This window comes from Nerophis ophidion, linkage group LG08, assembly GCF_033978795.1.
Source record: "Nerophis ophidion isolate RoL-2023_Sa linkage group LG08, RoL_Noph_v1.0, whole genome shotgun sequence".
In the NCBI taxonomy this organism is placed as follows: Eukaryota; Metazoa; Chordata; class Actinopteri; order Syngnathiformes; family Syngnathidae; genus Nerophis; species Nerophis ophidion.
This window is the reverse complement of record NC_084618.1, coordinates 54362390-54379633: the sequence shown is the minus strand read 5'-3', so window position 1 is coordinate 54379633 and position 17244 is coordinate 54362390. Positions and strand designations below refer to the sequence as shown.

At 38.6% G+C, this 17244-nt stretch overlaps 1 protein-coding gene and 1 long non-coding RNA gene across 3 annotated transcripts; one reads left to right on the top strand and one right to left on the bottom strand.

Moving 5' to 3' along the window:
- Window positions 1–968: 968 nt before the first annotated feature.
- On the top strand, window positions 969–9950 carry LOC133557946 (uncharacterized). Its single transcript, XR_009807875.1, has 2 exons — window positions 969–1203; window positions 5398–9950. It is a non-coding gene; the product is annotated as an uncharacterized LOC133557946 (long non-coding RNA).
- Window positions 2891–15634, bottom strand: maff (v-maf avian musculoaponeurotic fibrosarcoma oncogene homolog F). Of its 2 annotated transcripts, XM_061908929.1 has the most exons (4): window positions 15205–15634; window positions 12083–12145; window positions 7104–7195; window positions 2891–5855 (listed from the first exon to the last, which is right to left on the bottom strand). In XM_061908929.1, the coding sequence occupies exons 3-4, from the start codon at window positions 7134–7136 to the stop codon at window positions 5412–5414; spliced, it is 477 nt and encodes a 158-aa protein (XP_061764913.1). In that variant the 5' UTR covers window positions 7137–7195; window positions 12083–12145; window positions 15205–15634; the 3' UTR covers window positions 2891–5411. The 2 variants fall into 2 exon arrangements, with proteins under 2 accessions (XP_061764913.1, XP_061764912.1); XM_061908928.1 differs by lacking the exon at window positions 12083–12145 and having other exon boundaries at window positions 15205–15418.
- Between the last annotated feature and the right edge of the window lie 1610 nt (window positions 15635–17244).

The following is a 17244-nucleotide window of genomic DNA, read 5'->3' as shown; positions in this document are numbered from 1 at the left end:
CAGGAAAATTAAAATATACAAAAAATGTATCGTATATATACATAAATTGTATTGTATATATACATATATATGTGTACATATATAAATATATATGTATACACAATGTATACACATGTAAACATATATACTCTGTGTTCTTGTCTTACATAATGACTGAACGATAGGTAAAATTCCCCGAAAACGTGCATTTCCCCTTTAACTCGCCTCAGCCAAATGACTCATGGCTTCCCCTGCAGTACCGCCTGTGAACACCAGGGAGAGCTTGACCGGTGAGTCGGTGACGTCTGTATAAACTGAAACGCGCCCATTTTACTGTCACGTAGTAAGTGCACAACACTACATCACTATGATGATTCAGCTTAAAGCACAGGTTAAGAGACCTCCATTATTCTTGAGGATTTCATCAGAAAAGAGAGCAGCAGGTCATCCAGTCTTCACTCATGGATCATGTGGCTGTTTTTTCCTCATGCTTTCCTGTTGACATCACAAGAGAAACCATGCCTATTTTTAAATGATGACTAATGTCTGGCTAAATACGTTTTAACATGGAGCCCGACTATATCATGTTGCCCGGACGCTGTATTTCAGATTTTTCACAAACAATGATGGAGAAAAATAATAAATCATACAGGATTTGTACGACATTTTTTGCCATTTTCTTGGCAGGACGGCGAAATTTGCCTGCGATGTAAGTATATATATATATATATATATATATATATATATATATATACACATTTATGTGTGTGTATATATATATATATATACATACACATTTATGTGTGTGTGTATATATATATATATATATACATACACATATGTATATATATATATATATATATATATATATATATATATATATATATATATATATATATATATATATAGTTGGAGCCAAAAGTCCTTATTTGTATTTATTGTTTTTATTTTATTTTCTCTAATTGATGCTTGCCTCAGATCATGTTGCATTTCCTTTTCGGTAAATTGCTCCGCCCACTTCCTGTTAAGAACCAGCTGACAGGGATGGCACGGTTGCTATGTTGTGGTTACCATGTTAACCTCCTTAAATTGGGTTCAGGTGTGAGCACGTGCAGGGCGATTGGAAGACAAACGTTTTTTGACCGTGTCGTGTCAAGACGTGTTATCGAACGTGTCATCGAACGTGTCATCGAAAGTGTCGTGCCGTGCCGTGCCGTGACTGACGTGAGTTTTTGTGACAATGCTGTATCAATATGCCAGCCAAGGTCAGCGTACTTTTTGTTATATAACATACATAAGATTTAATTTGTTAGCTTAAAAATAAACGGATTGTCACATCCAAACAAACTACAGTACTGGACATTATCATTTACACGCTTCATAACTGGTCAACACAGTCGCCCTCAGTATCAGCCCAGAGGTAAGGGCGATACACATATATATATATATATATACACACACACTCACATGTGTGTATTTATTTATGTATATGTATATTTATATATGATATATATTTATATGTGATGAGGTGGCGACTTGTCCGTAGTGTACCCTGACTTCCGCCCGAATGCAGCTGAGATAGGCTCCAGCGACCCCTGCAAACCCGAATGGGACAAACGCTAGAAAATGGATGGATGGATATTATTATATATATATATATATATATATATATGTATATGTGTGTGTGTGTGTATGTATGTATGTATGTATGTATGTATGTACAGGTATATATACTATATACAGACACACAGGTGTGTAGTATGTACATACAATACAAACATAATATATATACATACGTGTGTGTGTGTGTATATATATATACTGTACATACAGTATATACAGGTGAGAGTCAAAGCAATTGGACTTACCAGGTGAAACTAGTATGAAAGGCTCATAACATGCACCTCAAGATATTTCAAGCTTTCTTTTAGGATTATGGCCTACAGCCTCTGAAAACCTCAAATTGAAAAATTCAGGAAACATTGGGCTTTCATGAACTTTACCAATTGCAACAAATAAAAGCTTGACATTTCACTTTGTATGTCATGAATGTATATGACAGTCGGCGTCCTTCATACCGACAGCCATCAGACTGTATAATGCATATATTCCTTCTTCACTGCACTTAAATTTAGAATATATGTAGAATAGATGTATATTATTTATAAATTATATATATATATGTTATATAATATTTATTAGTGTTTATTGTGAGCAAACTGTGGTGCTGAATTTCCCCCAGGGATCAATAAAGTACTTTCTATTCTATTCTCTATTCTATTCTAATTTCACATTTGACGTTGAAATGCTAAAATGAATGGACTTTCACACTATATTCAAATGTTTCACCTGTATAGAATATGTATACAATATGCATCACAGCTTTACTACACTATTAACCCCTTTTAACTGTTTGTGGCAAGGCAGAACAGAAAGTGTCTTCTGCAAAGGTTTATGCATCTTTTATAGGTCATTCAAGAGTCTCAATTTGGAAGCAAAGTGTTTCATAGGCCAAATGTTCATGAAAAGGAAACAATGAAAATATTTTCAGAACGAAAAGAGGTTAACGGCATTCAGAAAATATCAAATACAAAAAATAGTCATCTTTCGGAGAATAAGCAATACAACCATATTACTTTTCAGGAATAACTAGAATGTGACTTTCTGACAAGAAATATTGCAGTCATGACCTTTTTTTTCTCTGTACTTCGCAGAAGTGTTTATTTGACAGTCCTCGGCTAATTAGTGGCATTCCAATTAATACTTCAGGACTGTTGGCCAATTTATTTATGCCATGCTAACTTTTTTCAGATTTCCCTTCTGTATAATAAATCTGACGTGGCTAAAAGTCTTTAATTGTATACTGCTTCCTTAAGTTTGCGCTGCACACTTTAATCACAAAAGCACAAGGTTTTTATGTACAATATGTACAACATTTATTATAATTAATATATAAAATAGATGATGTACTTCAATTTTCACAATAGAAAAAGTACAATAAATACAAAGACCATTTTTGTTTTGCAATTATCACAAAACATCCAGCACAAATTGACAAAAGGTGAGACATTGGAAATATAGATAATAAATGTATTTTTTAAACCACACATATTCATACAGCTAAATATGAGCCTCATATATTTGATTTATTTTCAACACGAGTCTAATTGTGTTACAATGTCTAAAGTATGACTCAGTGGCCGACTCATTGCAGGTTTTTCAAGTGAACACGCAACTAACTCTCTTCACACTTTCCTTTGCTTTCTTGACCACTTTCTTTACCCATCATCCAACATCCACCTCTGCAATCCGTATATCGTCCCCTGCGCCCTTTTGCCTAAGCTTCTGCTGGGCCTTCCCCATTTTCACACGACAAACAAAAACAGAAATCAATCATAGAAAAATAACATCCCTCCAAGAATCCACTGTTGCAAGCCAGTACAAACATGGCAAAAAACACACGTGCACAAATCATCACAGCAATACGGCCGTCGGCTTTGAGCATATTTCTACAGAGCTAATAATGAAACATCTTGTGAAGTAGGAATCGTTGTCACACATTACGAGAATTAGACACATGGATAACCCCGCCCCTCTTTCCCCCCCAGACTATGGAAGTACTGAAAACATAGAGAACATCACAGCACTCGTTAACTTGTCAAAACCTTTAAATACAAATAAAATATAGAATATATCTCTGATAAATGTCACTCAACATTTGCGTCTCGACGGCACATACAGACATTACAAATAAGAACACGTAAATAGGAATGTGTGCGGGGGATCGGCCGCAGTTTCAACGACAAAGAAAAGGTGATGACCAACGCGTGTTGGGAGTCGAGCAGATATGAGGACGCTGTGCTGCGAGTGGAACTGTACGCTAGGAACTGTTTTACACCAGGTGTGGTTTCATACCTCTCACAAGTACTGAAGGCACTGTGTCGGTGTGCCACCGGCAATACAAACCCTCAACATCAGCCATCCTCCAGCAGGCGTTCCGCCGTAATAGCTTTTTTATTTTTATCTAAAAGTCATATTGCCCCCAGTTTCCAGCATGCTTGGCTTGGAATAAAACAAATCCTGTAATCGTTCGTGGGATACGCGAGCCGCCCGCAACCCTGTTGTGCCACTGAGGTGGAGAAAGTGTAAGTTTGAACCGATATTTAAGCAACACGGAATACAGACATTGTCCCAGCAAGCACAAGACATTGATACAACATTGCAAAATAGTTGTATTTATAAATTGAGACAACGTTGGTATCTCTAGTTGGACCCACGTTGTTGGCTCGGAAATGAAATTTTAATGGTCAAACCAATGTCAGACCCTGATATTGATTAAACATAATCAAAAAGCATATTAGTTCAAGGTTGTATTTGTGTTGTAGAAAATTTAAATGACTATATTTCAATGGTCAAATCAACGTCAGAACCTGACATTGATTAAATGTCATCAAAAAGCATGTTTGCTCAAGGTTATATTTGTGTTGTGGAATATTGAAATGACCAAATTTCAATGGTCAAATCAACATTAGACTCTGACATTGATTGAACGTCATCAAAAAGCACGTTATTTCAAGGTTGTATTTGGGAAATGACCAAATTTCAATAGTCAAGTCTTCGCCAGAACCTGACATTGATTAAACGTCATCAAAAAGCACATTAGTTCAAGGTTGTATTTGTGGAATGACCAAATTTCAACAGTCAGGTCTTGGTCGGACCCTGGCATTGAATAAACGTTGTCAAAAAGCATGTTGTTTTCACATTAGGTTTAAGTTGCTCAACGTCAGGACCAAATTCAGTAAGTTCTCAACATTGTTTTAATGACTTATGCCTGCTGGGGTATTACCACGCAATTTTGGTGTTTTGGTCGCGTAGCCAAAAGCTGAAGTGGACGAAGCTCCGCCCTTTTGGCCGCACACAAAAGCCCTGGTGACACAGGCGTATTACGTACGATGGTCACGTAAGAAATGTACAACTATGCAAATAACCATTACATTTGTTGCTTTCACGATCTCAGACATCAGAGTGCAGACCTCCACCATAAGGGCTCATAATTACTCTGAAGGGGTACATTCAAACAGATGGGTTTGGTATGGATGTCGTTTTTGTGTCATCCTTGCCGTGAAAGAGGTCATTGAACATGGACGCTAGTAATGCTTTTTCACAGGACTGTACATCAGTGCCTCGCTAACATGACTTAATTCTAGACGTCAACTAAACAAGTGACTATGAGGCCATTACACCAGCACGACTGAGGAGTCGGAGAAAAAGGTTGGGCTGGTCCAGAGTGAAGTCACAAATGCAGGAATGAATGACTCCTGTGTGTGGGCGAGCAAGGCGTAGCACTGATGTTGTGTATTTTCCATTGTGTGTAAAGTATTTGTTTCTACTGAACTCCCCCCTCCCCCCCCCTCCCAGTCTGTTTACAGAACCTAGGAAGGGTCCTGTTCCCTGTGTGGTTGAGGTTGTGGCGGACTCTTCACAATGGTGATGACAGAGGCAGTGTTGAGGCGCGGTGCCGTGGCCAGCAGGTTGCCTCCCCCGGCCTCCAGGCCTCTGGCGAACCTTTGCAGCGCTGCCAGGCGAGCGCCGAGCCCCTCCAGCTCCTTCCTCATGCCGGCGTTCTCCGCCCCCAGCCGGTCCACCTCGCGCTGGAGCTCCATCTTCTGCTGCTCCAGGGCCTCCCGCTGGGACACCCGCTTGACCCGGCAGCTGGCCGCGTAGCCTCGGTTTTTCAGGGTGCGCCGGCGCTGCTTTAGCTTCTGGATCTCCTCGCGGGACATGCCGCGCAGGTGGAGGTTGAGCTCCCGCACCGTGAGCGACATGAGCTCGCTGTCTGACAGGAAGGGCACGTTCTCGCCGCATTCCTGCTTCACCTGAATGACGGGAAGCGTGGAGACAAAAACCAGTAGGTGAGAAAGAATGTGGAATCAGGACTTCTAGTAAGAAGGAAGTGGTTACAAACATGTTACACATCTCAATCCTCTTGTCAGCAATTCCCACCCCTAAGTACTTAAAATCTCCAGATAGATCCATCACTGTTTAAATTTGACAAGAACGAGAAAGTTTGATCATAATACACCTATACTGGCTCACCTGCACTGGCTTTCTGTGCACTTAAGATGTAACTTTAAGGTTTTACTACTTACTTACAAAATACTACAGGGTCTCGCTCCATCCTATCTTGCCGATTGTATTGTACCATATGTCCCGGCAAGAAATCTGCGTTCAAAGAATTCCGGCTTATTAGTGATTCCCAGAGCCGGGCTATAGAGCGTTTTGTATACGGGCTCCAGTACTCTGGAATGCTCTCCCGGTAACACTTTGAGATGCTACCTCAGTAGAAGCATTTAAGTCCCATCTTAAAACTAATTTGTATACTCTAGCCTTAAAATAGACCGCCCCCCCTTTCAGACCAGTTGATCTGCCGTTTCTCCTCTTTGCTCACAGTAGTCAATATTTTTTATTTTTTTTAAAACCAAGTATTGTGTTTTTTCCATACACAACAACCTATCTGGATTCGATAAGAAAATTGATCAGGAATCGGTTCGATAAGAGGATTCGATAATGGCATCCAAATCGATAAATTCTTAAACATCATCCCTAATTATTTATTGCTCTTTTTTTTTTTCATTGTGTTTTACTTTTGTAGCAGTATGTAGAAATGCTGCCGCTGAATTGGCAGCTGGTTACATCAGCTTTGTGCTCTTTTTTTGTATTTTATGTCCTTTTTGTTCTTTGATATTCCCTTTTTGTTTTCATGTGTTTTTTTTAACCTAATTGTTAGTGGTCTTTTTGGAACTGCACTGCAACTCCATTATTTTCCCCTTGTGGGATAAATAGTCATATTATTCTGGGCTAGGACAAACTATACCCGAGTATATTCTGAAAAGGGATCAATTTGGTCAACTGCACCTGCTTATATCGGTGGAAATGTGTTTTTTTTCCAGAATCTTGGGTCAATGAGAAACATTCTTGTGAAAAGGGGCTAATGCTATCTTGTCAACGTACAGACAGATCAGTTAAAAATGGTGTCTTGTCAACAGCCTATCCGTTTCCTCTTTACTGAGGAACACACCTGATTATATTATGTTCCCAATGCTCTTTGTGTGCACGTGCGTTACCTTCAGGGCTTTGCTGTTTCTCTCGGTTGCCATGATGCCGCTCTCCTCGGGTTTCCCCGCCCAAGCACCAGTCAACGCAGATTCAGAAAACTCTGAAAAGGGAAAAATCGTACTTAAAGATAAAAAAAAGGTGAGTGATCGATCACATGCAAGTCAGGCCAATTTGTTTTGTATCTGGCCTGACTTTCAGTGCAAGCTCACAAGACCGCCAGTCATGCACCAAGGAGAAAAGGAGAAGCCACACATCTTTCATTGCTCTCCGAACACGTGCTTGCATATAATTCTGTGGTTTGATATTAGAGGAAGGGGTTTGTTTTTTTGTAAAGAGACGGGTGCTTTTGCTGTTGGCTTCCTTTGTTGGGGGGAAGTTGCCCTTGTTCTTGCTCAAAGCAGGTGTCCTAATCAACACTTCCTCCTGTCAACATACTGCAAACGGTCTAAAGGGTTCATTGTAAGAAAGGTGACCGTCCTGTGATTGGTCAGCTTTTGGTATGTAATTTCTGTTGCAAACGCCTTTTCTCATTCCGGATTAAAAATTTTGAACAGTGACTGTCGTGACACATCGATTAGTTCCAGCAGCGGTAACACTGTCACTCTTTAGTCACCACCATTCACTTGCCACACAGGTAACTAAAAACGAGAACCAGACGACAAGTGTTGTGGGTGCTCAGTAAATTGTCTTACCGGAAAATACCGTCCCGAGTGTCCCGGCAGAAAACTGCACGGTGCACACACTTAACATCGGAATTACTCGCAAAATGTATTTTATTGTTTTGTATGATATTTATAACAAATTCTACAATATAAGGGTAACAGTGATGGTATTGATTAAAATGTGATGTCTATTGAATCACAAATTGAACTTAACTTGTGATGGCTCAGTGGAATACAGTAAAACTAGCCACTAAAGCAGGGGTGTCAAACTCATCTTTTTAGGGCCACATCGCAACTCTGGCTGCACCCATAGGGGCAGTAAATAAAAGTGAATATATATGAATTTAAATGTATAATAGCCTTGTTACACAACTTGCAAAGGCAACTGTTTTTGATTATTACAATTTTTACAGATGGATACCTAACCGGCTTTGAAATTGTAAGTCAAGATGACTAGTAGATATTTTTTTTGATGAACAACAACAAAAAATGCTTGGAGCATCAGATAATATTAGAGTGTAGAATATATACAATTTCCTGTAAACATTTTTCTGTCAATATCGAAAAATAATTTTAGCCAAGAAGTGTTTTTTTAAATTTCTAGTCCAGGCCACATAAACAATGTGGTGGGCCACTTAAATGATTTGGGGGGTCACATAAATGTGGTGGACCATATAAAATGATTTGAAGGGCCATATCAAACTATTTGGCTGGCCACTAAAAAAGAAGTAGTGGGCCACATTAATGATGTGATGGACCACATTAAAAGATTTGACAGGTCACTTAAAATTATTTGGCAGGCCAGATCAAAAATAAGTAGTGGGCCACATTAATGATGTGGTGGACCACAAAATGATTTGACGGGCCATCCAAAACTATTTGGCATGCAAATTTAAAAAGCTGTGGCTGGCCACATAAAAGATGTGGTGGACCACATAAAATGATGTGGTGGGCCATATATGTTTTGGCAGGTCACATAAATGACGTGGTAGACAACATAAGATTTGACAGGCCACATAAAATTATTTGGCAGGCCTGGTTAAAAAGAAGTAGTGGACCACATAATGACGCTGTGGGCCACAAAATGATTTGGCAAGTCACATCAATGACATGGTGGACCACATAAAATTATTTGACGGGGCACTTTAAAAAGAAATGGTTGGCCACATAAAAGATGTGCACCACATAAATGACGTAGTGGACCAAATACAATGATTGGAAGGGCCACTTGAAATTATTTGGCAGGCCAAATTTAAAAATTGTGAAAACTGTATGTGAAGTCCCAGGTCCCATTCTATGTCTCTAATTGGACTGTTGGCCATACGCTGTGTGCCTTACATGCGCTTGCGGCCGATTGTGGTGATTTTAACTTGTTTAGCTATGTAGGATTTTGGGTGTCACTACACGATCGGTCCCGCATGCTCAAAAACTGTTTCTTTCTCTCAATTTTTTACGACATACCTGCTGTGACGTCACAAACTGTGACGTTTGAATGTTTTGTATAAAAAGAAAAGCTTACATTGTAGGAAAAGAGGACGAAAATATGAAAATGAACAAGGAGTAGATTAATATAAACGGGGTGAAAAATAATTTCCACAATTTCAATCACTTTCACTGCAATGGATGACAAACATATTCCCACGAGTAAATGGTTATTAAATGTCAATTTTTTTTAAAGGAAGCACTATACTTAAATCCATATTTGCAGGATAGCAAAGAGTAGACTTTACAATTGGCAATATGTACATATGCATTGTATTGTAATGTGTGTCCATCCATCCATTTTCTACCGCTTGTCCCGTTCGGGGTCGGGGTGGGCCGCTGGAGCCTATCTCGGCTGCATTCGGGCGGGAGGCGGGGTACACCCTGGACAAGTCACCACCTAATCGCAGGGCCAAATACAGATAGACAACATTCACACTCACATTCACATACTAGGGCCAATTTAGTGTTGCCAATCAACCTATCCCCAGGTGTATGTTTTTGGCGGTGGGAGGAAGCCGGAGTACCCGGAGGGAACCCATGCAGTCACAGGGAGAACATGCAAACTCCGCACAGAAAGATCCCGAGCCCGGGATTGAACCCAGGACAACTCAGGACTTTTGTATTGGGAAGTACATGCACTAACCCCTTTACCACCGTGCTGCCCTGTAATGTATGTATTTGATGTAAATAAAGTAGTATCAAAGATGATTTATTTGTCATTTAAGGCTGCCTAGTACATCGTTTTGGTTTTTGTATGTATCTTTACGGTTTAGAAAAAAACACTGGTATCTTAGATCATGTTTGTTTTGTATGTTTTTATAGGACATTATTATTGAAATAAAGATTACTATAAAAAAAAGAAAATGTAAACAGTGACAGTGTGCACAAACGTAACTACCATAATACAAGTGACAGTAAGTGACATTGCTTTCATGCATTTAAATGGAATTTACTTTTTTCTTGTAGTTATAGTGATCAGGGACATAGAAAAAGACTAAGATTTTGATGAATTTGTTTGAGTGTTAATTATAAATCACGCAGCAAATTGTTTTTATTGTTAGTAAACATGCCAACGACTAACGTTGTCTATGGACATTTAATTCTTACATCACTAAATTATGTTTAGCAACGTTTCTTGTATATGTTTCGAATTAACGAGACAGACTTTAATGTAATCGACCGCTATTTGTTATGGTTTACTTATCACTAACCAAACACATTATTTTACTCTGTATGGTGTACAAAAATTTTGAAGATTAAATACAACTGTTTTAAAAGTGTGCTTGCATCATTTAAAGTGTCTTCTTCAAGAACGTTCCAACATTTTTAAACAAGTAGGTTTTTATTTCATCATATACTTTTAAAATATGAATTTGTTTTGTTTTGTCAACTTCTGTTTTTAAATGTGTTTGCTTGGCCGTCTAAAGGTTGACATGTTGACTAGAGGCAAATAATCATCACCTGTTGCTGAAGGCAATGTTACAATTACGCAACAATTAGACGGGAAAAAAAAAAAAAAAAGAGTCCTATCTACCTATTTATATTAAAAATATACATTTGGCAAACGATAAGAGATTTCAAATCTATCGCTATATCGTGATAATGCATGTTGATAAACACATGGCTGTGTTCCACAAACAAGCAGCCGCGTCCTTAATGCTATGTAGGGTCCTCACCAGCAACTAACATCCCTCTACAGTGCGATACGTAGTATAATGGACGAGGACTAGCTAAACAATCTACACTAAACACTGTTGGAATATAGGAGAAGCCATGCTAACCACTAAGCTAGAGTTCTTGAACGTAAACAGTGGTGGGCGGATCGATACAAATATCAACAAAGTATAGTATCACTATGGTCAATACTACAGTAATTATATCAATATTTTTTTTTACTGTCACCAAACAATCGTCTTTGTTTTTTACAAATTTAGGAAATAAGTCCCCGAAAACAAGAGGACTTTATGGGTAGGTTACAAAGGATTTAAATCAGAGCAAATAGTATTTTTTTTGCCAAAGTTGTTATTTTCGCTATTAACGTAAGTTTTCACAAAATAATGTGTGTTATATAAGGGAATAAGAAAATTATTTGAGTATTCAATTGATATTGTTAGACCCCAATCCTATATAGTTGTCTCATATTTGTGATGAAAAATGTAATCATTCATCCATCCATCCAATTTTCTACTGCTTGTCCCTTTTGGGCCGCTGGAGCCTATCTCAGCTGCATTCATGATTTTGAAAACTTAATTATCAGCATTGGTATGACCAATACTGCCCCCGGAACTATGTGTGAGTACTAAAAGAAAGAAACAACTTGATTAGGTAATTGACACATTGCTTAGTAAGTGCTTAAGGGCAATGACATGGTACCATTTCCACATCATAACCTTTGCCTATTGCGTGTCATCTTTATTTCTGAGAGTGTTTTGATTAGCAAAAGTAATAAATTAAATAAATAAACCACCCAAAAATAAATGTTCTAAGTATCACTACAAACAAGCTGAATAGTTCCTATTCACATTGTAAAAATCATGTATTGTATGTACAACACAATTCAAACATATTTGTGTTATATGACGAGTGTTTATTCAAGAATGCGGTGTATTTAAAAAGGTTACAGTCGTATCTAACAGTAAGTTCACAAAGGCAGCGTGACTTCCTGCATTCCTCTTGAGGTCAGTTGTGTGAGGGTGTGTGTGTGTGTGTGTGTGTGTGTTAGCATATGGGGGCTATGTCAGGTCACTGTCATGGTGACTTTAACCTAAGGATTTATGCGGGGAACAGAAAAAGCCCACAGGCTCATACTGGCGACATTGTCAGCTGCATAGCGACAATACCTTCTTTCTTTGTGTGAAGGGTTCCAATTTTTCACTCTCATGTCTAGTTGAGAAGGAAGTGCGCTGCGTGTGAAAGATGGGATTGTTAGCATACACTTCCTCGTTATTATTATTACTCATAAGAAAGCAGGTCGATTGATCACTCACAAATAAAGATCTGATTAGTTATTTGTGAATGTTGACATAATAATCATTGCACTGTATAACAAAAGATAAGATTTTACCGGGTTGTTTTTACTGTCACCAAACAATCGTTTTTGTTTTTGTTTGTACTTGTTTTTAAATTGTTTCGCAAAGTACCTCAGAAAAAACCGGGCTCTCCAAGTACCATCACAATGACCAACATTAAAATACAGCAGCGTATTAGGGCTAATTATTCATAGGAAAATAAAACACTGTACTTTAATCAAGTGATTACTAGGCGTACCACAGTTTGAGAACCACTGGCATAGATCAAGCATGTTGAACTCATTTTAATTGAGGGCCACATAGTATGGTTGCTCTTTTTGATGGCAACTTGTAACAGTGAAATTAAAACAATAATAAAATGAAAAAAAAAAAACTATTATATATATATATATATATATATATATATATATATATATATATGTATATATATATATATATATCCTTTGCATTTAATTATTATTTTTATTCACGTATGCGGTAAAACATGTTTACTGTAAAAAAAAACAACTGGCAGATCAGTAGCCAGAATTTTACAATAAAATGTACCGTGTTTTTTTTTTTACAGCATAAAACCTACAGATGTTTTATAGTGTACTGTATATGGAATAATGGATGACTTGCCTTGAAGTCATAAATCAAGCAAATGCTTGTGTTTATTTTTGTTTTAAAAAAAAATGTTGGGGAATGTACGATAATATCAATCAATCAATCATACTTTGTTGTATTATTTGATATTATACTAACTGAAAATATATGCAATTGTATGAAGTATATGTATTTCATGTCAAAATGGAAAGAATGACTACATTTAGTAGGAAATTATAAAGCACTTTTTAAATATATATTATTTGCAGGCTTTTGCAGGCCACATAAAAGGAATTAGCGGGGCAGATCTGGCCCGCGGCCTTGAGTTTGACACTTTACACCACATGTTCCTATATAGTTCTTAAAATGGAAGTATAAGTGTAGCAAAATGATTTGCGTTTGTACTCATTTGTATGTCTGTATATCAATCTGAGTGTGTATGGGGACGGCGTGGCAAAGTTGGTAGAGTGGCTGTGCCAGCAATCTGAGGGTTGCTGGTTCAATCCTCACCTTCTACCATCTTAGTCAGGTCCGTTGTGTCCTTGGGCAAGACACTTCACCCTTGCTCCTGATGGGTCCTGGTGAGCGCCTTGCATGGCAGCTCCCGCCATCAGTGTGTGAACGGGTGAATGTGGAAACACTGTCAAAGCGCTTTGGGCTCCTTTAAAAGGGGTAGAAAAGCGCTATACAAGTACAACCCATTTACCATTTTCAGATCCGCGTATGAGTGTTTTAGATATGCCTTTGTGTGGTTTAAGTTGTCTGTCTGTCCCTAATCAGGAAAAACCCTGGATAGGCCGTTTCACATGCTCAAATTGCTGTACAGACACGGGAGAAGTGTCACAAAAGTCATGTGTAAGTAGACAGCCTATCCTGGATTCTTTTTGATTAGGGACGGATAGACAACTTAAAACACACGTACGCAGATCTAAAACACACGATCGCCGATCTGAATACACACACGCAAATTAGTATACACGGACGCGAATTAGACTTCACGCGCACAGATTCAGATACATGTTTGCAATTAATTTTGCTACAATATTACTTCCATACTTATTCAAATGGAGGAAGTTGTCTAATCATGTACAGTATGTTCAACACAATACAACACATTAGCGTTATATGACAAGTACTTCTTCAAAAGTGGTGTATTTAGAAATGTTACAGTCGTATCTAACAGTAAGTTCACAAAGGCGGTGCGACTTCCCGCATTTCTGTTGCCCACACACAAAAAAGGAAGAGGCCCACATCTGGCCCCCCGGCCTTGAGTTTGACATCTGTGGTGACGAATGTTTACAATTGTATGCCCAACTTATAGAACTGTAAAATATTCTCAATTATAGTTATTACAACAAGTACTTTCACTTTCTTTTTTCAATAACTCAGCATATTGGATGGAGTCCAATGCACGTTGCATACAGTAAATGGTGGATGCCCACAAACAACAGGCAAAAGAACAAAAATACATCTATTTTAAGGAAAATAGATAAGTTTTTTGTGAGAAAATCCAGAAACGGCATGTATAGACTTAAAACTCACTCTATATGTGAGGTAGGTCTACTCTATTATTATGACTTAAAAAAACTACATTGGTCTGTAATTTGCATAGAGTTGTTGGAATTCCCCGAAAAGCGTGGGTACGTGAAGTGGCCGCGACCATAGTGCTGGACTAGTACAAACAAGGCGACAGCCGTCGTTTCGTAAAGTCATGGTGATTCAGCAATATACCATCCGCTCGGCTCGAGCTTAGCCTGAGCCGCGACAGTCAGAATCCAGGAAAACGAGCGCCGACTCCCTTCTATATTCGTCCACGGAGCGCAGGATATCCTTGTTTATTCTTGGATAAAAATACCACTTAAGAAGGCCTGCTAGGTTAAATGTAATGTTACCAAACACGAAAGCAACAAGTGAACGCAACACCGCCACGCGCAAGCTACAACCAACACCGATGTCGATCATGAACAACTGTCAAATCCGTACTATGTTTAATAATAAATTGTAATATTTACATTTAATGGGGTAAAAGTTAATATGTTCCATGGTTACGAAACCCCTCCTAAATAAGGAGAGGAGGTGGCCGGTGAGGGTAAAGCGCCGCTACTGTAGTAAACAGCCATCACGCGTACGCTCTATTTGATCATCATCATGACTCGAAATGTTATGATTAAACCCAGTTACATTATACATTTACATATATTTGAGTATGTAATAGAATTGTGTAATAATGTGGTTATTAAGAATAAATCCAAACAATGCACGCCGTCTTAAAACATGCTAGTACTTTGAGCTGTTAGCATATTTAGCATCAGCGGTTTCGGCTAAAGGAGATGAGAGTAAACACTCACTTGTCCTTGGGTTCAATTTTGGACAATATTCCTCCAGTGTTCGGTTATCGAACCACGTACACCTTCCCGGTGTTGGATGTCTTCTAAATGTGACAATAATGTATCCGCTGTCCTGTAACGCGGCGACAAAATGTCAGTGCGCCTTTTCCCGGAATGACTTCGCTGCTCTCTGAGGTGGGATTCTTTCATTCATAAAAAAAAAACACAAGCGACAATGACGTCAGGGCCAAAGAATGAGGGCGGAGTCATCCCCACCCTCGCTGCGTACTCCCGGTGGATGTAAACAAGGAATCCTTGCGTTCCTCGTTCCAAGAAAGACATTTTTTGTTGTTTACCTGTCAAAGCAATCAATCAATGATTATTTATATAGCCCTAAATCACTAATGTCTCAAAGGGCTGAACAAACCACAACACAAACCACAACGACATCCTCGGTAGAGCCCACATAAGGGCAAGGAAAACTCACACCCAGTGGGACGTCGGTGACAATGATGACTATGAGAAACCGTGGAGAGGACCGCATGTGTGGGCAACCCCCCCTCCTCTAGGGCAGTGGCTCTCAAATGGGGATACGCGTACCCCTGGGGGTACTTGAAGGTATGCCAAGGGTTACGTGAGATTTTTTTTAAATATTCTAAAAATAGCAACAATTCAAAAATCCTTTATAAATATATTTATTGAATACTTCAACAAAATATGAATGTCAGTTCATAAACTGTAAAAAGAAATGCAACAATGCAATATTCAGTGTTGACAACTAACATTTTTATTGGACATGTTCCATAAATATTGATGTTATAGATTTCTTTTTTTGTGAAGAAATGTTTAGAATTGAGTTCACGAATCCAGATGGATCTCTATTACAATCTCCAAAGAGGGCACTTTAACTTGATGATTACTTCTAATGTATGTGTAGAAATCTTTATTTATAATTGAATCATTTGGTTTTTTTTTCATCCAGTTTTTACTTATTTTTATATCTTTCTTTCCAAATAGTTCAAGAAAGACCACCACAAATGAGAAATATTTTGCAGTTATACAATTCAATAAGCCAGAAACTGATGACATAGTGCTGTATTTTACTTCTTTATCTCTTTTTTCAACCAAAAATGCTTTGCTCTGATTAGGGGGTACTTGAATTAAAAAAAAATTCACAGGGGGTACATCACTGAAAAAAGCTTGAGAACCACTGCTCTAGGGGAACAGAAAGCAATGGATGTCGAGCGGGTCTAACATGATACTGTGAAAGTTCAATCCATAGTAGATCCAACACAACCATGAGAGTCCAGTCCAAAGTGGATCCAACACAGCAGAGAGAGAGTCCCGTTCACAGTGGAGCCAGCAGGAAACCATCCGAAGCGGAGGCGGATCAGCAGCACAGAGATGTCCCAGCCTATACACAGGCGAACAGTCCATCCTGGGTCTCGACTCTGGACGAGCGGTCCATCCTGGTTCCCGACTCAGGACAGCCCAGTATTTCATCCATGGCCAACGGACCGGACCCCCTCCACAAGGGAGAGTGGGACAGAGGAGAAAAAGAAAAGAAATGGCAGATCAACTGGTCTAAAAAGGGAGTATATTTAAAGGCTAGAGTATACAAATGAGTTTTAAGGTGAGACTTAAATGCTTCTACTGAGGTGGCATCTCGAAAGCAACAACTTTTTGGGGTCTAACGTGTCATTATCACTAAACATAATTTCTAAAGTAAAGGCTATTATCACTCAGATTTCATTGTACAGCTTGTTGTTGATTTTTTGTTTTAACCAATATTTAAATCATTTCAAAAGAAAATAATGTTACTGGGGGACACTTCATGATGATGAAAATTACCGTATTTCCTTGAATTGCCGCAGGGCATATAGTATGCGCCTGCCTTGAATTACTGCCGGGTCAAACTCGCTGCCCAAAATAATTAGCGAATGCTTAGTATTACCGCCTGGTCAAACTCGTGACGTCACGAGTGACACTTCCCCTGTCATCATTTTCCAAATGAAGGAGGCTGATTTCAATACTGGTAATTTGAAATCGCATAAAGGAAAG